The 22,370-nt window shown below is 36.8% G+C and overlaps 1 protein-coding gene across 5 annotated transcripts in view; it reads left to right on the top strand.

The window, feature by feature from the left end:
• LRRC49 (leucine rich repeat containing 49) overlaps positions 1 to 22,370 on the top strand; it is a 157,043-nt gene that overhangs the window by 110,139 nt on the left and 24,534 nt on the right. For all 5 annotated transcript variants that reach the window (XM_040227428.1, XM_040227430.1, XM_040227432.1 and 2 more), the window contains 2 exons: positions 1,630 to 1,713; positions 5,130 to 5,290. In XM_040227428.1, coding sequence (XP_040083362.1) covers positions 1,630 to 1,713; positions 5,130 to 5,290 — 245 coding nt within the window. The remainder of the gene's footprint in view (positions 1 to 1,629; positions 1,714 to 5,129; positions 5,291 to 22,370) is intronic.

Below are 22,370 nucleotides of genomic sequence, written 5' to 3'. Positions count from 1 at the left end.
CAGTATTCTTGCCTGGAGAATCCCATGGACAGAAGAGCCTGGGGGGCTAAAGTCCATGGGGTCACAAAGAGTCGGACACAACTGATCAACTTACACAGTCACAGTCATAGAGATGTACATTTAATAATTCATTCTTTGAATATATATTTACTGCATATCTACTATATGCTGGGTAGCTGATATGGTCCATACCTTCATGGAGCTATCTGTTTGCAGGAAAGAGGAGAGATAGTACCACAGATAATTTAAATGAAGGAGGTTAAGAGCTATGACTGGCAATTATAGGGTGGTATGAGAGCATTCTACTCTTCAACTCACCTCCATTAAATTTTTAATTTCAGGTTTTGTAAATTGTATTTCTGAAAATGTTCTCCTTCAAATGTAATGAATTACTTTTTATAGTTTTCTGTCTCAGAAGATATTTTCAAGTTTGTCTTTCATGAAGAAATTGTTTTCTCAAATTATGACATCATTTTGAATGCATAGAAATCTTTTGATAATAAAAATTATGAGTTACATGCCTATAATTTACTTTATTAAAATTTGCTAATCCTTAGGGTGAAAAATCATGATCCAGATTGCATATGCAGATTGTAACATTTAAAAATTTGTTTATAGTGAATATCATAATGTGATGGAAAAATTATGATATTTGAGTCAGGGTTTTAGGATTATGACTGATTTTTAAAAGTTTTTCTAAACTATAATGTTATTACAGTAAAGTTTCATAGTTTTTAGAATGGAAGAAATTAGACTGGCCAAATCAACTTAAAAACAAAGTAATGATATTAATGGAGAATAATTTATTAATATCCATGGAAATTTTTAAAAAGCTTTCACAATTTATTGTCATTTAAAAAAAACTCTGCCTTGCAACAATAAATTAAATAGATTCTTAGAAGTATGATTTTCATCTTCATGATAAAAACTTTGTTAAAAATCTCCATGTGGAACTACAGTACAGAGAAAAGGCATACAGTCCTGCTTCGCACTGCCTTCTGTTCTGACCTCATTCATTTCTGTCTGACTGTGCGGGATCTTGGCTGCCATGCGTGGCTTTCTCTAGTTATGTGAGGGGGCCACTTTCAGTTGTGGTGCAAGGGCTTCTCTCTGCAGTGGCTTCTCGTTGCGGAGCTTGGGCTTTAGGGCATGCAGGCTTCGATTGTTGTGCACGTAGGGTCAACAGTTGCATCCCCAGGCTTCAGAGCACAAGCTCAATAGTTGTGGCACATGGGCTGAGTTGCTTCATGACATGTGGAATCTTCCTGGACCAGGGATTGAACCCGTAACCCATGCCTCTTGCATTAGCAGGTGAATTCTTTACCACTGAGCCACCAGGAAAGCCCCCTGCTCCCCCTTTCTTTTTTCTTTTCTCAGTCTTTTTCTTGTATTATTTAGGTTTATCTCACATCAAGAGTTGGGAGTAGAGTTAAGAATGCCCAGTTTTCTTTTCGAATTAAGTTGGAAGAAGAAAATAAAGAGGAACATGCTGACTTTTTCTTTGAGGGCATATTTCCTATTAGCAAGTAGTATGGCTCTCACAAAGAAAATCAGACTTGGAGAACTGAAGATATTTAGCATCAAAAAAGGTTAAATACTTAACAATGCTTTTTTGCATTTTTCTTTTAGGAAGAAGAAAGGCGTATGGCATCTGTTGTAGCCAAAAAAGAGGAAGAGAAGAAGCGGGAAAGTCATAAGCAATCTTTGCTTAAGGTATTGTCTCTGGTGTCTACATTCATCTATGTGCACGCATGCACACACACACACACACACACACACTCTCTCTCACACCTACTGAAGCTAGCTTGCTAATCAGCTAGAAAAGTGGTTTCCAAACTGCAAATTTTTCATTCCTATTGATAGTGTTTTTAATAAACAGACACCCTTAAAACATAAAAAAACCTGTACTTCTGAAATACAATATAATGTAATATAATGTACATTATAAAATAAATGTGAAAATGAGAAATTATAAAAGGAAGAGATTAAAGTATATATATAAAACAGAAGTTAACCTTCTTTCCACACCAGTACATCACCTTGTGTATTCTCCTAGCATTTAAATTTCATTTTGGAAACCACTGTAGTAAACTGTCATCTTTAGTGATATATTTTAATGAGCTCTGCTACATGGGTTTATTTTTTAGTGATGGCTTTTTAAATTTAAAAAAATCTCCGTTAGCTTCTCTAATAGAGAGGTGGTAAAGATTTTGAGGAGTATAGAAATTAAAGGTTTTTTTGAACTTGTTTTAAAAGATTTAGCATATCAGATATTACTGTCCTTAAAAGGTTTTCGGGATAGCAAAGTTGTATATAGCAAACTTAGGAAACAAGAGAACTTACTGGGGTGATGGAAGTATTACAGGGTAACATTTATGCATTTGTCAGAACTGATCGAAGAGTACATTTGCATCTGTGTGTTTTACTTTGTGAAAACAACTAAATTAACAAACAAAACAAACTTGGCTCCAAGTCCTCTCAACTCCACTCTGTTCGGAACTGGGCCACCCAGCAAGAGGTGAGTGGCAGGTGAAAGATGGGGAGATCGAGGCTTCATCTGTGTTTATAGCCGCTCATCTCAGTTCAGATGTCAGTGTCTTCCATCACCCCGAGATGGGACTGTCCGGTTATAGGAAAACAAACTTAGAGCTCCCACTGATTCTGCATTCCAGTGAGATGTATAATTATGTCATTATATATCACAATGTATAATAATTTAGAAATAAAGCACACAATAAATACAATGTACTTGAACATCCCCAAACCACCCGCCCCATCCTGGTCCATGAAAAGATTGTCTTCCATTCAACTCATCCCTGGTACCCAAAAAGGTTGGGGACTGCTGTTTCTGAGGGACAGGAAGGGTGTATAGACACCCATCTTTAGTCCTGTTGCTTTTCTGTTTTTCTGTTTTCTTTTCAATCTTTAAAATGAATGGAAGTGATAGTGATGACATATACTGGTGTAGTATTGCTTGGTTTATAAAGAATAGACTCAAGTGGCAGAAGCTGAAAGTTGGCATCTTCTAAAATAACTATCACTTTAACACAAATTTGACAGACTATCCTCTAGTTATAGTCGTGATTGTACTAATATGCCAGATGCATCCATGATCTTTGAACATAAATTTTTTTGGGGGGGAACCCTCTTTTGCCTGATAGAATATTTGTCTTTCCTTTGTTCTTCTTTTTCTGCTCCACAGGCACTTAGAGCCCTTGTTGGCCCCTCTAACCAGCCAGTGATCCCCACCTGACCCCAGATTGCACTCTTGTTTTAAACTATATCTTCCCTTTTCTTGACCTCGGTGAAAATACCCATTTTCTTTGTCAGCCTGGTGTTGATCTGATTTTAACAACTCAGCTAAAGAAAGCTTAACTTTGGGATTGGTATAGAAAAGTGTTTGCATTTTCAGAGTATCTTCTTATAAATTTAACATACTGAGTGGTGTAAACTTTTGTGTCTTTTTTCTAAGCACTGCTACATCTACCTCATTAAGAATATTTATTTTTGCCAACTGCAAGTCAGCCAGAAAGCCACATGCATGGCGTCAGCATGATAGCCATCTGCCATTAACTCCCTGCCCCTGCCTCTTTCAAAATAGCCTTGGCACTGAGTGAAAATAATGGTATTGTGTAGATTAAGAATTGGGTTGTCCCAAGTCATCTGCAAATAATTGAAATTGAATCCTTTAAGATAAGATGCCTTCTTATCATAGATTTGGGGGGAACATTTATAGTAGAATGTCCAATGCCTACTTGCTTTAGATAAGGACATACATAAAATGTCAAGAAGTCTCAGAAGTATACACATCCTAAGTGGAACCCATTTAATTATATAAACAAACTTCAAATACCAAGCAATAGAAAAAACCCATGTTAAAGACATTTTTAAACGCAGAAATAGAACTTTAAAAATGTTTAGTTTTAGTTAAGCTTTGTCACCAGTTTTCATTCCTATCCAGTGCCATTTCTACGTCTAAAGTTTTAGACAGGCAAAGAAGTGGATCTAAACAGAAGTATTCTACACGTGTGGAGGCACTGGGGGAATGGGCAGAGAATCTTCCCGACAGCTTTCACTGGTTCCAGAGGGAGCAGGTGAAGAGGGGCAGTATCACACCGATGGCTTTTCACTAGATGGTTGTTCTCTGAGTAAAGATAAAAGGGGAGGTGTCTATTTTCAGGACTCTGATTTAATCAACATACCATTTAGAAGTTGTATTAGTCGCTAAGTCATATCCGACTCTTTGTGGCCGTATGGACTATAACCTATCAGGATCCTCAGTCCATGGGATTCTCCAGGCAAGAATACTGGAGTGGGTTGCCTTTTCCTCCTCCTGGGGATCCTCCCTACCCAGGGATTGAACCCGGGTCTCCTGCATTGCGGGTAGATTCTTTACCATCTGAGTTACGAGGTTTGGTAATGGATAATCTAAGATGCTACTAGTTATCTAGAAATGTTTCAACCTAGTAGAATTTCTTTTAATAGTCTATATATGTTTGTTAATTTTCAGACATTGTAATTTATGCTGTGAAGCTTAAAACACTGATCAATCTCTCCTTTCTCCCTCCCTCCAAGATCACTCCACCATATTTGCCATAATTATTGGTTAAAAAGATTAAAATATTGTCAGGTTTTCTTACTATCTTTAAGCACAAAGACATAATTTAAACTTCACATAACACTTGAGTCCCCTGGAGGAGGAAATGGAAACCCACTCCAGTATTCTTTCTTGGACAGTCCCATGGACAGAGGAGCCTGGAAGGCTACAATTCATGGGTTGCAGCAAGTGGGACATGACTAAAGCAACTTAGCACACATGCAAACATAACATTTGAGTATATCAATTTCCGTCAAGTTAAACTTGGAAATAGTGGATTTTCTTACGTCCAACGGGAGTAATTGTTATTTGTATATATTTTTTAAGAATGATAGAGCATTTTTGAGATGTTTGAATGCATAGATTGAACAAAGGCTGCTTATACCATGTTCTAGAATACATATTTGGTAGCTGCTTTAAGTAATTGACTCCTCTTAAAGATGTGATAAGTAGTACAAACAATATGCTCCTTGGATTCTCCTACTACAAAAATTGCATTATGTAATTCTTGTCACAATGAACTTTTTCATAGGAGAAGAAAAGGTTAACAATTAACAATGTAGCTCGAAATTGGGACTTGCAACAACATCGAATAACCAGTATTGCTATAAATCAAGATAGAAGAGATTCTGACTCTCAGGACCACTGTCAGAACGATGGAAGCACCGTCTCTACATTTCCAGAGGAAGCAGGGTATGCAGTGGTATTCTTTCCGGATATTAGTATCTTTGGAGAAATGAATTTGGAGCAGAAATGGGGAAATATTATACATTTAACTATTTTAAAATAGTTTTCTTAAGAAAACCTACTGAAATTAGCAATAGGTTTTAAAAGTTAAGGTGGAAATATTGAAAATATAAGCTTGCCCCTAATTTAAGAACCCTTTAGTAGTTTCTTGTTTTTCTTAGGAATAAATCTAGATTACTTAATATAGCCTGTAAGGCCATCTACCCACCTTACCTATCTTGTCCCATAGTATCAGCCATTCTGTTCTTGTGCTGCAGGCTCAGTGATTCCCAATTTGGTTACTTCCTACCTTAGTACCCTTCTTCTACAAACAGATCTATTCTCCCCTGCCCTGCTTCCTTCACCCTGCCCTGGCTAACTGCAGTTCAGCCTGGAGGTCTTGACTTCAACTCTCACTTCCCCTGAAAAGTCTTTCCTAATGACTTCCTAGAGAGTAGGCTAGATCAGATACTCTGCACTTCCCCTTGTTAGCACTTATGAGCATAATTAACCACTGGGTAGTTAGAAAAAGGAGAAGAGGGCAGCAGAGAATGAGATTGGTTGGATGGCATCACCAACTCAACGGACATGAATTTGAACAAACTCCGGGAGACAGTGAAGGATGCAGGGGCCTGTCGTGCTATATAGTCCATGGGGTCTCACAGTCGGACACAACTTAGCAACTGAACAGCATAAATAGTTGTTTTGTATCTGTCTTCCCCACTAGAATGTAAAATTCTGGTTGTGTTAACCTTTGTTGTTTCCCCAGTAGCTAGCACAAATCCTTACTCCTTAACTATCAGTGTTAAGCAATTTGGCATAAAACATAGATAGTTACTCCAGTTGCAATCTATAGTGTCTGTCTTTTCCAGTGGCTCACAGCCTTTTCCTTCTATGACGTACAAATCATATAACACATATCCCTTGGTTTATGAACAAATCTGAGGACACTATCTAGGCTTAACATATTTCACTTCTGCTCATAAAGGCATACTAGAATCAAGTCAATGAGAGGAATATAAAGCATATATAACTTCATAGTTTGTTTATCATTTAAAAACGTGTGTGTGTATATATATATGATTTAAAAAGAAAAGCTAAAACTCAAAGATAGAACGCACTCCAGTTTTTTTCATTTGATACACAGTTATCTAATGACCTGACCAGATTCTGAAACACATTTCAAACTAAATATAATATAGCTTTTGTTTCAGCTTTTCAGCCAGTATTCTTTCAGCTTTCCATATATGAAGAATGTAATCAACAAGTCATTTAAGAGGAATTAGAAGGCAATGGCACCCCACTCCAGCACTCTTGCCTGGAAAATCCCATGGACGGAGGAGCCTGGTGGGCCACAGTCCATGGGGTTGCTAAGAGTTGGACATGACTGAGCGACTTCACTTTCACTTTTCACTTTCATGCATTAGAGGAAATGGCAACCCACTCCAGTGTTCTTGCCTGGAGAATCCCAGGGACAGGGGAGCCTCATGGGCTGCCGTCTATGGAGTCGCACAGAGTTGGACATGACTGAAGCAACTTAGTAGCAGAATAATATTTTGAAAGTTTACTGTAGTTAGAGTTTGACATATATTTTAATGACAAATATACTTTAGCAGTTTCAGTTATAAGATTAATTTATATTGACCAGCATACCTCCTTTACCACTTGGATAGCCACATGTAGAGTTTCTCAGATCTTTCAGCGAGAAAAATAAGAAAATAAGAATTAACATTCTAAGTGATAACTTATATAATGGATATATCACTTATATTGCCCTGAAACATTATTTAATATTATTTAAATGTCAAAATAATTCTACTTGTATATAACCATACTTTATAAAATTAAAACTTTATATTATTGGGCTTTAGATTTATGAAATGCTACCCATTAGTTCTATTTCTGGTTTATCTTTTCTTTAAAAATATTTTTTCTATCTTCCTTAAGAAGGATTCCTAGTTCCAAGTTTATCCAAATGACCTTATAAATTTTATTCTAAAATTTTAATAAGGTTTTAAAATTCCTTCTTTAATACATCAAATTTATTTTTATACATGGTGTTAGGTAAGAGCCGAACTTGATTTTATTCCAATTGACTAGTCAGTTTTCTAATAGCATTCCTCAATTAAATTATTCTCTTTTGTAGTGGGAATGTCGTTTTCATCTTATATTAAGTTCCCATAAATACTGGATATATTTCTGAACTTTCTATTCCATTTCACTAACCTACTTATCTGTTTTAATGCCAATACCAGACTATTTTGATTATTGTCACTTTATGGTTTTAATGTCTAGTAAGGGAAATATGCTTTCACTATTCTTTTCAAAGTTTCAATTCTCACACACTTGTTCTTACATATTAGCTTTAAAATCATTTAATCTAAATGGAAAGTTAACAATCTTTTTCAAATGGCATTTCAGTTGTTTATTTCAGTAGGATTAACATTTGTAAGGAGAAGGCAATGGCAGCCCACTCCAGTACTCTTGCCTGGAAAATCCCATGGACGGAGGAGCTGGTAGGCTGCAGTCCATGGGGTCACTAAGAGTCGGACACGACTGAGCGACTTCACTTTCACTTTTCATTGTCATGCATTGGAGAGGGAAATGGCAACCCACTCCAGTGTTCTTGCCTGGAGAATCCTATGGACGGCAGAGTCGGACACGACTGCAGCGACGTAGCAGCAGCAGCAGCAGCAACATTTGTAAGATAATAAATCATCACTTTAAAAATCATGGTATATCTCTACATTTTTCAAGTATACTAGGGAGCTAACTGGGGAAGTGTTGAGATGTTGAAGGAAAATTCTGAGGAACTAAAGGAAGTTATAGACCATGAAATTGTAGCAGCTAGTCTGAATTGTTGAGCGAGTATTCCAGGAGTACAGAGTGACAAGAATTATCAATTGTTGTTCAGTTGCTAAGTCTTGCCTTTGCTACCCCATGGACTGCAGCAAGCCAGGCTTCCCTGTGCTTCCCTATCTCCTGGAGTTTGCTCAGACTCATGTCTATTGAGTCAGTTATGTCATTCAGCCATCTCATCCTCTGTCACCCCCTTCTTCTCCTGCCCTCAGCCTTTTCCAGCATCAGGGTCTTTTCCAATGAGTTGGATCTTCGCATCACATGGCCAGAGTATTGGAGCTTCAGCATCAGTCCTTACAGTGAATATCAGGTTTGATTTCCTTTAGGATTGACTGGTTTGATCTCCTTACTGTCCAAGGGACTCTCAAGAATCTCCTTCAGCACCACAATTCGAAATCATCAATTCTTCAGCTCTCAGCTTTTTTATGGTCCAGCTCTCACATCCATATATGACTAGTGGAAAAATCATAGCTTTGAATTTATGGACCCTTGTCAGCAAAGTGATGTCTCTGCTTTTTAATACACTGAAGGTTTGTTATAGGTATATCGGTAGAAAAGCTAAATATCTTAGAAAGAATAAGGAAATAAAGGATCAAAGATAAGGAATTTAAAAATTCAAGAATAATGTCAAAAGAAAGAAATGATAGATCATATGGTCTAGGCTACTTTTAAATATTTGAAAAGTAGAAGGTTGCCAATGAATTGGGAGAAAATGTAGTATTTCTGGGACTAGAAGTCTTAATGAAATTAAAGATGAGAATTACATAAAGTAATAGGGTTAGTAGTGAGCTGAACTAGTGAGAATTTATGGTCAAATTAAGTTTTTGAAGTTGAAGATTTTAGAGATGGAATATATGTTAGTAATAACATAAAAAACACTTTGGAGGCCACTGTGGCCCTGGAAATGAGTTGTTGGAGAAAAGTAGAAATCAATAAGGAGAGGAGAAGAGGAGAGAAGATGAGTTGAAGTTATTATTGTGTGGCCATTGAAGTTATTGCTGATAGAACTAGGTGTGGAACCAAGGGCCAGAGTATTCAATGGTGACCAGCGTTATCTCCTTCCAATCTCAGCCATGCATCCTAGGCCCTTATCACAGAGATGTTCACTGTTCACATTTTACTAGTGTTGGCAGCAGCAGTGATTGCGGGAGTCTCATTGTTAATTAATTGATTCTTTTACCTGGCAAAACTATCTCTGATTGCTGGACTCTGACTATTAGGCAGACTGATAGGTGGACTCCAGACTATTAATGTGACTTTCCTGATACTCTAAACTTTTAAAACAACTTTTTTCCAAAAATGTTGTGACCCTCTAAAAAACAATTGGTTCCAAGAGAAAGAAGTATCTGCTAGTGAAAATTACTATGACTTAAAATTGCTCCCAAGATGTTCAGAACTTTTATTAGGAGTTCCACAAAGCCAGAGGCTTTTTAAGGAAAGAGCACAAATGAAGAATTTGGAAGAGATGGGAAAATTGATGTGTGGGTTCAATGCAGAGAATGTTGAGAGCAGTAATGAATTATTAGGAAAGAGATCCACAGTTTCTGGCAAAAATTTCTACGGTTGTAAGTTCAAAGTGCCATGGAGACACAATAACGTTATCATGGTCCGACCCTTTTTGATGATCGAAAAGCTTTTAATTCAAGGGGACACAGATGACATTTATCTATGAAGTCAGAAAAGTAACACTTTAGAGATAGACAAGAAATTATTAGTAGAGACTGTAATGCAAAATCACAACTTCTAGTAGTTGTAGATCTTTTTTTTTTTTTTCAGTTTGGCTTGTGGTTATGTGATTCCTGTAAAATCTGTTACATTGGAAAGGTAGGAATATTTCTTAAAGAGCTTATTGTACCTTGTATATGCCTACATGAAGGGCTCTTAAACAGAGAATCCAGGTTGACTTTTTGAAGTCAAGTTCTTCTTTTGCTTGAACATGCCACACCCATTGACATAGTTGATACTCATTGTTGATAGGATCTTTGCATTAATATTCCTGAGAGCACATTCACTTGCTTTTCCTTTTACCTATGTGGCTACTCTTTTTTATTTAATTTTTATTTTTAATTATTTATTTTTAAAATTTTTAATTGGAGTATAGCTGATTTACCGTGTTGTGTTAGTTTCAGGTGTACATCAAAGTGAATCAGTTACACATATACATATATCCACTCTTTTTTAGATTTTTTCCCCATATAGGCATTACAGAATATTGAGTAGTGTGTGCTATATGGTAGGTCCTTATTAGGTACCTATTTTATATATAGTGGTGCGTGTATATATCCCTCATTCCCTCCCTCTCTCCTTTCCCCCTGGTAATTATAAGTTTGTTTTCTACATCTGTGACTCTATTTCTGTGTTGTAAATAAGTTAATTTGTGCCATTTTTTAAAAGATTCTATGTATAAGCAATATCAAATGATATTTGTCTTTGTCTGACTTTACTTAATATGACAATCTCTAGGTCCATCCATGTTGCTGCAGTTGACATTATTTTGTTGTTTTTTATGGCTGACTACTCTTTAAGTGGGTTTCCCTGGTGGCTCAGCTGATAAAGAATCCACCTGCAATGCTGGAGACCTGGGTTCGATCCCTGGGTTGGTAAGATCCCCTGGAGAAGGGAACAGCTACCTACTCCAGTATTCTGGCCTGGAGAATGCCATGGACTGTATAGTCCATGGGGTCACAAAAAGTCAGACACAACTGAGCAACTTTTACTTTCACTCTTTTAAGTATATCTTGCTGACTCCGTTTCTACCAAATCTTTGAATGTATATGAGATTGATCCCTGGGTCAAAAAGATCCCCTGGAGAAGGGAATGGCTCCCCCTCCAGTTTTCTTGCCTGGAAAATGTCATGGACAGAGGAGCCCGGCGGGCTACAGTTCATGGGGTTGCAAAAGAGTCGGACACAACTGAGTGACTAACACTTTCACTAAGGAATATAACTGATATTTTAATATTTAACAATTTAGTTTGCATTAATACCAATTTAGTTGTATTAATTTGTAAACACTTTGCTCTCATACAGCTCCAAATTTTGTCTTTATACATTGTGTGGACATTAACATAGATTTATAGGTACTGTTTTATGCATTTGTCTATTAAATCATGCAAGAATAAAGAGGAGTTACCAACTAAAAATGCAGTGACACTGGATTCTATATTTATCTGTATAATTATCTGTTAGTATTCTTTGTTTCTTTATGTGACTTTGAGTTATGGTCCAGGTTCCTCTCATTTCAATCTAAAGGACTACTTTAGCATTTTTTTTTTTAATAGAGCAGGTGTACTAGCAGTGAACTCTCACAATTTTTGTTTATCTATAAATGTCTTAATTTCTCCCTCAGATTTGAAGTACAGTTTTGTTGGATACAGAATTCTTGGTTAACAGTTTTGGGGGTTTTTTTTCCCCCTTTCAATATGCCATCCCACTGCTTCTGTCTTCCATGGTTTCTGATGAAAAGTTGACTATTAATCTTACTGAAGATTCTTTTTATTAATACAGGACTAGTCTTTTCTCTCTTGTTGCTTTTAAGAATCTCTGTTTATCTTTGTCATTCCACAGTTGGAGTTGATGTTTAGAGTCTTCTCAGGTCTTTTCTGAGCATAAATGTGGACATAAGTGTCACCCTGTAGATTCCCTGGAACACACAGGAGCGTCCCAAAGTCCTTCTTCCCCTAAATATCTTCTTCCCCAGCCTCTTGTTTCTTAGTCTTTTTGGTCTATCTATTGTTTACCCTGTGTGGCAGCAGCTAAATACATTTTTGCCTTTAAATACTTTTGAAAACTGCCATCCAGGAAGCCACTTCAGCTATGGGGAAGCTCAGAGGCAGGGAAACAAAGGCAAGTCCTTGAGCTGATCCTTTGGCGAGCTACTGGACATGTCAAAACATATAACCACAATTATTTTATAGTAAGATATGTATGGCTTCCTCTGGTACCAACAACCCACACAACGAATGTGAGCTGTTATGTTCAAGGCTGCCACTGAACTGGGAAGTAGGGGATGGGAACAGGGTAAGCTTAAATGCCACAGAATTGTCTTAAATTCCATAAAAATCAACATTGGTTTTCTTCATTAAACATTCCCCTGATTGTTGTAATATTTCTTAGATTCCAGAATTCTGAAAAAGTTGAATCTGATAGTTTTTGCTATCATATATGTTGCCTTTATGGAGAGATGGAGTTTCAGACTTCTCTATCCTGCTTTTTTCCCTGCTTTGGTACTCTAATTTTGTTGTATTCTACGAACTATACTTTTATATTTGAGGATCAGTATCATTTATATTTGTTCTGTAACCATTACATTTGTCAATTGGTAGCTTCTACAGATCAGCTCAACTAGTAAAGAATCTGCCTGCAATGCAGGAGACCCCAGTTTGATTCCTGGCTAGGGAAGATCCCCTGGAGAAGGGATAGGCCACCCACTCCTGTATTCTTGGGCTTCCCTGGTGGCTTAGATGGTAAAGAATCTGCCTTCAATGAGGGAGACCTGGGTTCGATTGCTGGGTTGGGAAGGTCCCCTGGAGAAGGGAATGGCTACCCACACCAGTATTCTTGCCTGCAGAACTCCATGGACAGAGGAGCTTGGCAGGCCACAGTCCATGGGATTGCAAAGTGTTGGACACAACTAACTGAGCGACTTGCACTTGCACTTTCAAAGATTGAAAACTCTGATTATGTTAATTATCATGTAACTATTTTTTACTTGAGAGTCAAGTTGTATACTTCTATCTTATTTTCTGCTTCCTAAACCATTCAAGAAAACTAGTCCTAGTATCAGATTCAGAGGTTAAGCTTCAAAGTTTGTTCCCAACCGTGCCACAGTTTAGTTTGCTTCCTATTTGAGCCATGCCTTTCTTACATACTTTGTTTCTATCTGGGGTTTCTGATGGCCTGTTTTTGTTTGTTTAACAAGGAGATTTGTGCTTCCTTTGCCACATTTCAGTTTCTTTGAACTTCTTATTTATCTATTAAATAGTAGTATTTACTTTTTACTTGGATTATGTGTCTTTTTCATATCCTCAAGTACTTCTGTCCTTTCAACTTCTAGGTGGTAGAATTCCTCTGATTTTAGTCCTGAGCTTTTTTTTCTCTCTCTGCTTCCCCCCTAAGCAATATCATATATTTGTTTGACTTTAAATACCATTTGTATTTTGAAGATACCAATATGTATGTCTTTTCTTCTGTGGTTTACCCATTTGAATTGTCTTTAAGGGTAAAAAAAATTTGTTTTACTACACTGAGATTATAAAAATATTCTCCCATTTTGTCTTCCTAAAGGTTAAAATTTGGCCTATCATATTTTAGTCTTTATTACATCTGAAACTGATTTGTAACTTTGAGGTTGGGTTGAATTTCTTTGTTTTTCCCTATAGGAATAACCAGTTGCCCCAGTGTTATTTGTTGAGTATTCTTTCCTTTTCCAAATCAACTGCAGTGTCCCTCTGCCTTTTTTATTGGCAGTGGAAGAAGGAAGTAGTAGGGTCCTTGCAGACCTTCAATTAATGCCCCTCCCTGTGTTAGTCTCACTTCTCACTCCCATCTTCCATCATATCTCTGTTCATTTCTTTCCAAAGTTGGGGCATCTTGCCTGACATTTTTGTTCTTGTCCTCACTCCATATTCAAAGCTATGGTTTCCTTTGTCCTTCCTCACACAAAATTCTTCACCTTCCAGCTTCCAGAAGTTTGCTGAAACTTCTTCCTGAAGATTGTCTCCCCCCTGTCCTCTTTACTTGTTGTTATTGTGAGTTTAAAACCTTTTAATTACCTTAATGGGGTCTTGGAGGGAGAGGTTTCAAACACATGCTAATTCTATCAACTATTTTATGTGAAAGCACAAAGTGAAACATTTTAAGTATTAGAAGTTTTATTACTATATTCTCTGTAAGTCTTTAAAAATATAATTAAATTTCATCTTTCAGGAATGATACAGGCCTGGCTCTTTCTGAAGGTAGAAAGTCAGAGGGCCACAGAGTCTTTTCCTTAGGGTTCCAATTTGCTTTTTAATGCTTCATGAGATTTTCCATTTTTAACAGTCCCATTTATGGTCTTTAGTATTTCATAATGCCAAAAAAGTGGCTAATTCTTGTGTTATAATGTCTGTGACCTTTGGCTTATGGGTGTGTAACTAAACGCCTGGAAATAAGTGTCCATGAAAAAATTATAGTCACATAAAGGGAAGAAATTCTGTAAAACTTTGGTATATCCCATTAATGGTTTCACTGTTCACTGTGCTTGGGACAGCTCTATAGTAAAATGACATATTGCAGGTTTCTTCCCCTGCCAGAAATGGGAAAGTACGTGGTGTAATGTTTTCTTTGCTTACATTGGATGCTTACAGTGAAGCTGGTTTATTTTCGGTCATTTCCTGTCTATGAACAGTGTGGTATTTTAGCCAACACTACTATAATAAAATATAATGCATAAAACGAATTTCCACACCTATGAATGTTGTAATAGAAATTCATAAAATACATTATTATAGGAATCAGCACCACTTATTCATTGGGAAAAGAATCTTCCGAAATATTTTAAGTCTTTCTCTTCTAGCTTGTTATAGAATGCATAAAGATTTTTTAAAAAACTGTAATCCTCTGAAATATTGTCTTTTCTCTCCACTTAGGCATTTAAGAGTATATTCTCCATTTAGCCTGGCTTTCTGGGACTTATTACTTTATTGCATTAAGTTAATCATCTAGTCTTAGAGTCCTGTACTAATCAGGAAGGCATAGAATATTTTCTGATTCATTCTTATATAAAGGTTGAGTTGGATTAATGAACACTTGGAATTAACTTCTAAAAATCTTTAAGAGAATTCCTATTTGATGGCAGACTGCCTTACTGTTATATAAATAGTACTTGAATTGGGAAATATACATTGAAATGTATTGCACTTCATGGAAAAACAAATCATAAAGCATGGATCCTCTGTAGAGGAATACCACATTTCTTAAAGCAGGAATTTAGCCTTGACAGGGGTAAAACCTAAGCAGGTTGACTCCATCACCTACTTTAATCTTCCTTGTCATTCCTTCCCCACAGTCACTAAGTCCTACTTTTATGATCTTTTAAATATCTGGTATATCTGTGTTCTTTTATTAGTAATTATCATTAAAATCTATTGAAGTAAGCATTAAGTATGGTTTAGAATTGATCCCTGGGTCAGGAAGGTCCCCTGGAGAAGGAAATGGCAACCCACTCCAGTATTTTGGCCTAGGAAATCCCATGGACAAAGGAGCCTGGTGGGCTACAGTCCGTGGGGTCACAAGAGTCAGACGTGACTTGGCGACTAAATCACCACCACCATGTGGTTTAGAATATTACTTCTAGTCTTAATAACAACTCTGAAAAATATGTATTATGATATTTTACCTACAAGGAAACTGAAACTACAAAGAAATTCAGCAACTTGCTCCCAAAGTCATCTATTTATTCTGGCAAATCTAGGATTTGAACTAAGCTCTATCTTATTTTCTTGCCAATGCCTCTTCCACTGCCTGATGCTTTCTTTTTTGTTATATAATCTAGCTGACACTATTGCACTAGTCTTCCTACTAACCTCCCTCCATTCAGTCTCTCCTTGCTACCTACCTCATCCACAGAATAGACCAACTTATCTGTCTCAAGTAGGTCCTTGAGAGCAGGGAACATATCTTATTCATCTTTTTATTCCCAGCCACAGAACCTAGCTCCATGCATGGCACACTGGAAATGCTTAAAAACTTGCATTGAATATGGTTCTGTTATGTTTTCATTTAAAAATCTTTTTCTGCTTCTCAAACTTATGGGATAAAATCTGATTTTTCTGACTTCAGCTTCAGCTTCTACTCCCCTCTATATTTTAGTGTTTAATTGTTTTTAACTGAGTATGTTATAATCAGGCTTCTGTGCCTTTCTTCATTCTGTTTTTCTTACATAAAGTATGCTTCTTCTTTCTACTTCTGATAAAATTCTACTGTTTATCTTTCAAGGACCAGTTCAAATATCAATACTACCTCCTTCTGAAACCTGACTTCTCTGCACTAGCAGAATTAGTCATTCTTCCTCTTCATTTCCGTAACATATTGCTTAAATATTCATTGTGTGATAATAAGCCTACTATATTAGGATTAATGTATATATTTATCTTGCTTTCCACCCTGATAGAATGGGAGCTCCTTAAGGATAAGTAACTATTATCTTTATATCCCCAGTGTCTACCACAATACCTGACACAATACCTCTCCAGATTAACCTATTTGTTTAATGGGGTTGAGGTCTTTAGAAATTATACCCATTTGCTTATTAATTTAATTACAGAGTATTATTTGAGCAGTTATTTTTCTGGGACCATAAGTCAGTAAAAGTGAAGAAAGTTTTGATATATCAAAAATCTTGCCCATGATTTCTGTTCTGATTGACTTTTTCAATGCAGATGAGCTGTTTGCCTATGACAGAATTCTTAGGACTGTGCTGTGTATACAGTGAACTTTTAGCAAATGTTTGGCCAATAAATGAATGATAGAGCAAAAGAAATAATATGTATGTATGTTTGACTAAAAAGATATGGACATATCTGTTAGGCATACAAGAAAAACTGGAAGGACAATGCCCAACATATGAACATGGGGAGAAAACTTCCTGAAATTATTTTTTTTATGGATATCAGAGCACACTTTGCCAGAGGAACAGCTTCCTCTATTTCCTGTTGGCCAGAGTTTGAGGCTGACTTTGAGCCTCATTCAGAAAATAACTGAAACATAATGATCAAAGGATCAATCCAAGAAGAAAATATAACAATTATAAATATATATGCACCCAACACAGGAGCATTGCAATATGTAAGGCAAATGCTAACAAGTATGAAAGGGGAAATTAACAGTAACGCAATAATAGTTGGAGACTTTAATACCACACTCACACCTATGGATAGATCAACTAAACAGAAAATTAGCAAGGAGACACAAACTTTAAATGATACAATGGACCAGTTAGACCTAATTGATATCTATAGGACATTTCACCCCAAAACAACGAATTTCACCTTTTTCTCAAGTGCACATGGAAGCTTCTCCAGGATAGATCACATCCTGGGCAATAAATCTAGCCTTGGTAAATTCAGAAAAGTTGAAATCATTCCAAGCATCTTTTCTGATCACAATGCAGTAAGATTAGATGTTAACTACAGGAAAAAAACTATTAAAAATACAAACATATGGAGGCTAAACAACACGCTTCTGAATAACCAACAAATCACAGAAGAAATCAAGAAAGAAATCAAAATATGCATAGAAGCAAATGAAAATGAAAACATAACAAACCAAAACCTGTGAGATTCAGTAAAAGCAGTGCTAAGGGGAGGGTTCATAGCAATACAAGCTTACCTCAAGAAACAAGAAAAAAATCAAATAAATAACCTAACTCTACACCTAAAGCAACTAGAAAAAGAAGAAATTAAGCATCCCAGAGTTAGTAGAAGGAAAGAAATCAGAAGAATTAGGTCAGAAATAAATGAAAAAGAAACAAAGGAGACCATAGCAAAATCAACAAACCTAAAAGCTGGTTTTCAGAGAAGATAAATAAAATAGACAAACCATTAGCCAGACTCATCAAGGGAAAAAGGGAGAAGAATCAAATCAACAAAATTAGAAGTAAAATGAGGAAGTCACAACAGACAACACAGAAATACAAAGGATCATAAGAGACTACTATCAGCAACTATATGCCAATGAAATGGACAACTTGGAAGAAATGGACAAATTCTTAGAAAAGTATAACTTTCTGAAACTGAACCAAGAAGAAATAGAAAATCTTAACAGACCCATCACAAGCACGGAAATCAAAACTGTAATCAGAAATCTTCCAAGAAACAAAAGCCCAGCACCAGATGGCCTCACAGCTGAATTCTACCAAAAGTGTAGAGAAGAGCTAACACCTACCCTACTGAAACTCTTCCAGAAAATTGCAGAGGAAGATAAACTTCCAAGCTCTTTCTATGAGGCCACCATCACCCTAATACCAACCAGACAAAGATGCCACAAAAAAGAAAACTCAGGCCAATATCACTGATGAACATAGATGCAAAAATCCTTAACAAAATTCTAGCAGACAGAATCCAACAACATATTAAAAAGATCATACATCATGACCAAGTGGGCTTTGTCCCAGGGATGCAAGGATTCCTCAGTATTTGCAAATCAATCAATGTGATACACCACATTGACAAATTGAAAGATAAAAACCATATGATTATCTCAATAGATGCAGAGAAAGCCTTTGACAAAACTCAACATCCATTTATGATAAAAACTCTCCAGAAAGCAGGAATAGAAGGAACATACCTCAACATAATAAAAGCCATATATGATAAACCCACAGCAAACGTTATCCTCAATGGTGAAAAATTGAAAGCATTTCCCCTTAAATCAGGAACAATACAAGGGTGCCCACTCTCCCACTCTCACCACTACTATTCAACATAGTTTTGGAAGTTTTAGCCACAGCAATTAGAGAAGGAAAAGAAATAAAAGGAATCCAGATTGGAAAAGAAGAAGTAAAACTCTCACTGTTTGCAAATGACATGGTCCTCTACATAAAAAACCCTAAAGACTCCACCAGAAAATTACTAGAGCTAATCAATGAATATAGTAAAGTTGCAGGATATAAAATTAACACACAGGAATCCCTTGCATTCCTATACACTAACAATGAGAAAACAGAAAGAGAAATTAAGGAAACAATTCCATTCACCATTGCAACGAAAAGAATAAAATACTTGGGAATAAAGCTACCTAAAGAAGCAAAAGACCTATATACAGAAGACTATAAAACACTGATGAAAGAAATAAAAGATGACACAAATAGATGGAGAAATATACCATGTTCATGGATCGGAAGAATCAATATAGTGAAAATGAGTATACTACCCAAAGCCATCTGTAGATTCAGTGCAATCCCTATCAAGCTACCAACTGTTTTTTTCAGAGAACTAGAACAAATAATTTCACTATTTGTGTGGAAATATAAAAAACCTCAAATAGCCAAAACAATCTTGAGAAAGAAGAATGGAACTGGAGGACTCAACCTGCCTGACTTCAGACTACACTACAAAGCTCCAGTCATCAAGACAGTATGGTACTGGCACAAAGACAGAAAAATAGATCAATGGAACAAAATAGAAAGCCCAGAGACAAATCCACGCACCCGTGAACACTTTATAGGTGTCCTTTGACAAAGGAGGCAAGAATATACAATGGAGAAAAGACAATCTCTTTAACAAGTGGTGCTGGGAAAACTGGTCAACCACTTGTAAAAGAATGAAACTAGAACACTTTCTAACACCATACACAAAAATGAACTCAAAACGAATTAAAGATCTAAACGTAAGACCAGGAACTAAAACTCCTAGAGGAAAACATAGGCAAAATGCTCTCTGACATAAGTCACAGCAGGATCCTCTATGACCCACCTCCCAGAGTAATGGAAATAAAAGCAAAAATAAACAAATGGGACCTAATTAAACTTAAAAGCTTTTGCACAATGAAGGAATCTATAAGCGAGGTGAAAAGACAGCCTTCCGAATGGGAGAAAATAATAGCAAATGAAGCAACTGACTGAAAGAATTAATCTCAAAAATATACAAGCAGCTCCTGCAGCTCAATTCCAGAAAAATAAACAACCCAATCAAAAAATGGGCCAAAGAACTAAACAGACATTTCTCCAAAGAAGACATCCAGATAGCTAACAAACACATGAAAAGATGCTCAGCATCACTCATTATCAGAGAACTACAAATCAGAACCACAATGAGGTACCATCTCATGCCAGTCAGAATGGGTGCTATCAAAAAATCTACAAACAATAAATGCTGGAGAGGGTGTGGAGAAAAGGGAACCCTTTTACACTGTTGATGGGAATACAAATGACTTTTACAGCCACTATGGAGAACAGTGTGGAGATTCCTTAAAAAAACTGAAAACAGATCTGCCATATGACCCAGCAATCCCACTGCTGGGCATACACACTGAGGAAACCAGAATTGAAAGAGACACGTGTACCCCAATGTTCATCGTAGCACTGTTTACAATAGGTAGGATATGAAAGCAACCTAGATGTTCATCAGCAGACAAATGGATAAGAAAGTTGTACATATACACAATGGAATATTACTTAGCTATTAAAAAGAATACATTTGAATCAGTTCTAATGAGGTGGATGAAACTGGAGCCTATTACACAGAGTGAAATAAGTCAGAAAGAAAAATACCAATAAGTATACTAACACATATATTGGAGAAGGCAATGGCACCCCACTCCAGCACTTTTGCCTGGAAAATCCCATGGACGGAGGAGCCTGGTGGGCCGCAGTCCATGGGGTCGCTAAGAGTCGGACACTTTTCACTTTTCACTTTCATGCATTGGAGAAGGAAATGGCAACCCACTCCAGTGTCCTTGCCTGGAGAATCTCAGGGACGGGGGAGCCTCATGGGCTGCCGTCTATGGGGTCGCACAGAGTTGGACACAACTGAAGCGACTTAGCAGCAGCAGCAGCAGCAGCAACAACACATATATATGGAATTTAGAAAGATGGTAACGATGACCCTATATGTGAGACATCAAAAGAGAAATAGATGTAAAGTACAGTCTTTTGGACTCTGTGGGAGAAGGCAAGAGTGGGATGATTTGAGAGAATAGCATTGAAACATGTATATTATCATATGTGAAACAGATCGCCAGTCCAGGTTCGATGCATGAGACAGGATGCTCAGGGCTGGTGCCCTGGGATGACCCTGAGGGATGGGATGGAGAGGAAGTTGGGAGGGGGCTTCAGGATGGGGAACACATGTATGCCCATGGCTGATTCATGTCAATGTATGGCAAAAAACACTACAATATTGTAAAGTAATTAGCCTCCAATTAAAAGAAATAATTTTAAAAAATAAAGCTCCTTCTTTTTAATCGAGGGAAAAAAAAAGAAAATAACTGAAAAAAGTTTGGTCCTGTAAGACCTATTTAATAGGTGCTTTGTTTCCTAGCAACAGCCCAGCAAACTTGCCATTTGTTTTTACTGAATGTCCATATGAAGTCTACAGCAGTTGGAAATTACTTCTGCTTTGTTTTGGAACTGTACAACTGTTTTGCTGAGGCTAAGCTTATTTATTATTTCACTTATTTTCTTAACAGTTTACTAAAAAACTTTTAAAGAAAATAACCATTTTCTAATAAAGGCATTTTATTTTGAAGTTTATTTTTTCATATTTTATTTTATTATTATTATTATTTTTTACTTTACAATATTGTATTGGTTTTGCCATACATCAACATGAATCTGCCACGGGTATACATGTGTTCCCAATCCTGAACCCCCTTCTCTCCTCCCTCCCCATACCATCTCTCTGGGTCATCCCAGTGCACCAGCCCTAAGCATCCTGTATCCTGCATCAAACCTAGACTGGCAATTTGTTTTTTACATGATATTATACATGTTTCAATGCCATTCTCCCGAATCATCCCACCCTCGCTCTCTCCCGCAGAGTCTGAAAGACTGTTCTATACATCTGTGTCTCTTTTGCTGTCTCGCATACAGGGTTATTGTTACCATCTTTCTAAATTCCATATGCATTAGTATACTGTATTGGTGTTTTTCTTTCTGGCTTACTTCACTCTGTATAATCAGCTCCAGTTTCATCCACCTCATTAGAACTGATTCAAATGTATTCTTTTTAATGGCTGAGTAATACTCCATTGTGTATATGTACCACAGCTTTCTTATCCATTCATCTGCTGATGGATATCTAGGTTGCTTCCATGTCCTGGCTATTATATCATATGGAAAAAAGATAAGACACGTTCAAACAGACGATGTAAAACAACACAACTTCTCATAGCTATGATTCAACTTCTTTTGCTGAGTATCGTGGCCATCAGGCATCACTACATTAACTAGCAAACTTTTTTTTTTGCCTTGACTTTACTTTTTCATTATTTGTGTTTGCCTCACCTGTGAGAACCATCTTACTAACCCCTTAGCCTGTGTCTGTATCACCGACTCTGCCCCTTTGTTCAAACCACAGTTGATGGTTGGAACACCCTTTTTAAGATTCAGTAGATACTCCTAAGAAAATTCATAATTGTCTCATTCATTAATTCTTTGAAGAAATATTTATTGAGTACAACCTGTGCTAGGAGCTATGCTAGGTGCTGATC

The sequence above is a fragment of the Oryx dammah genome, unplaced genomic scaffold (genome assembly GCF_014754425.2).
Source record: "Oryx dammah isolate SB20612 unplaced genomic scaffold, SCBI_Odam_1.1 HiC_scaffold_26, whole genome shotgun sequence".
Classification (NCBI taxonomy): domain Eukaryota; kingdom Metazoa; phylum Chordata; class Mammalia; order Artiodactyla; family Bovidae; genus Oryx; species Oryx dammah.
Note: the sequence above shows the minus strand (reverse complement) of the source record. Positions and strands in the feature narration are given on the sequence as shown.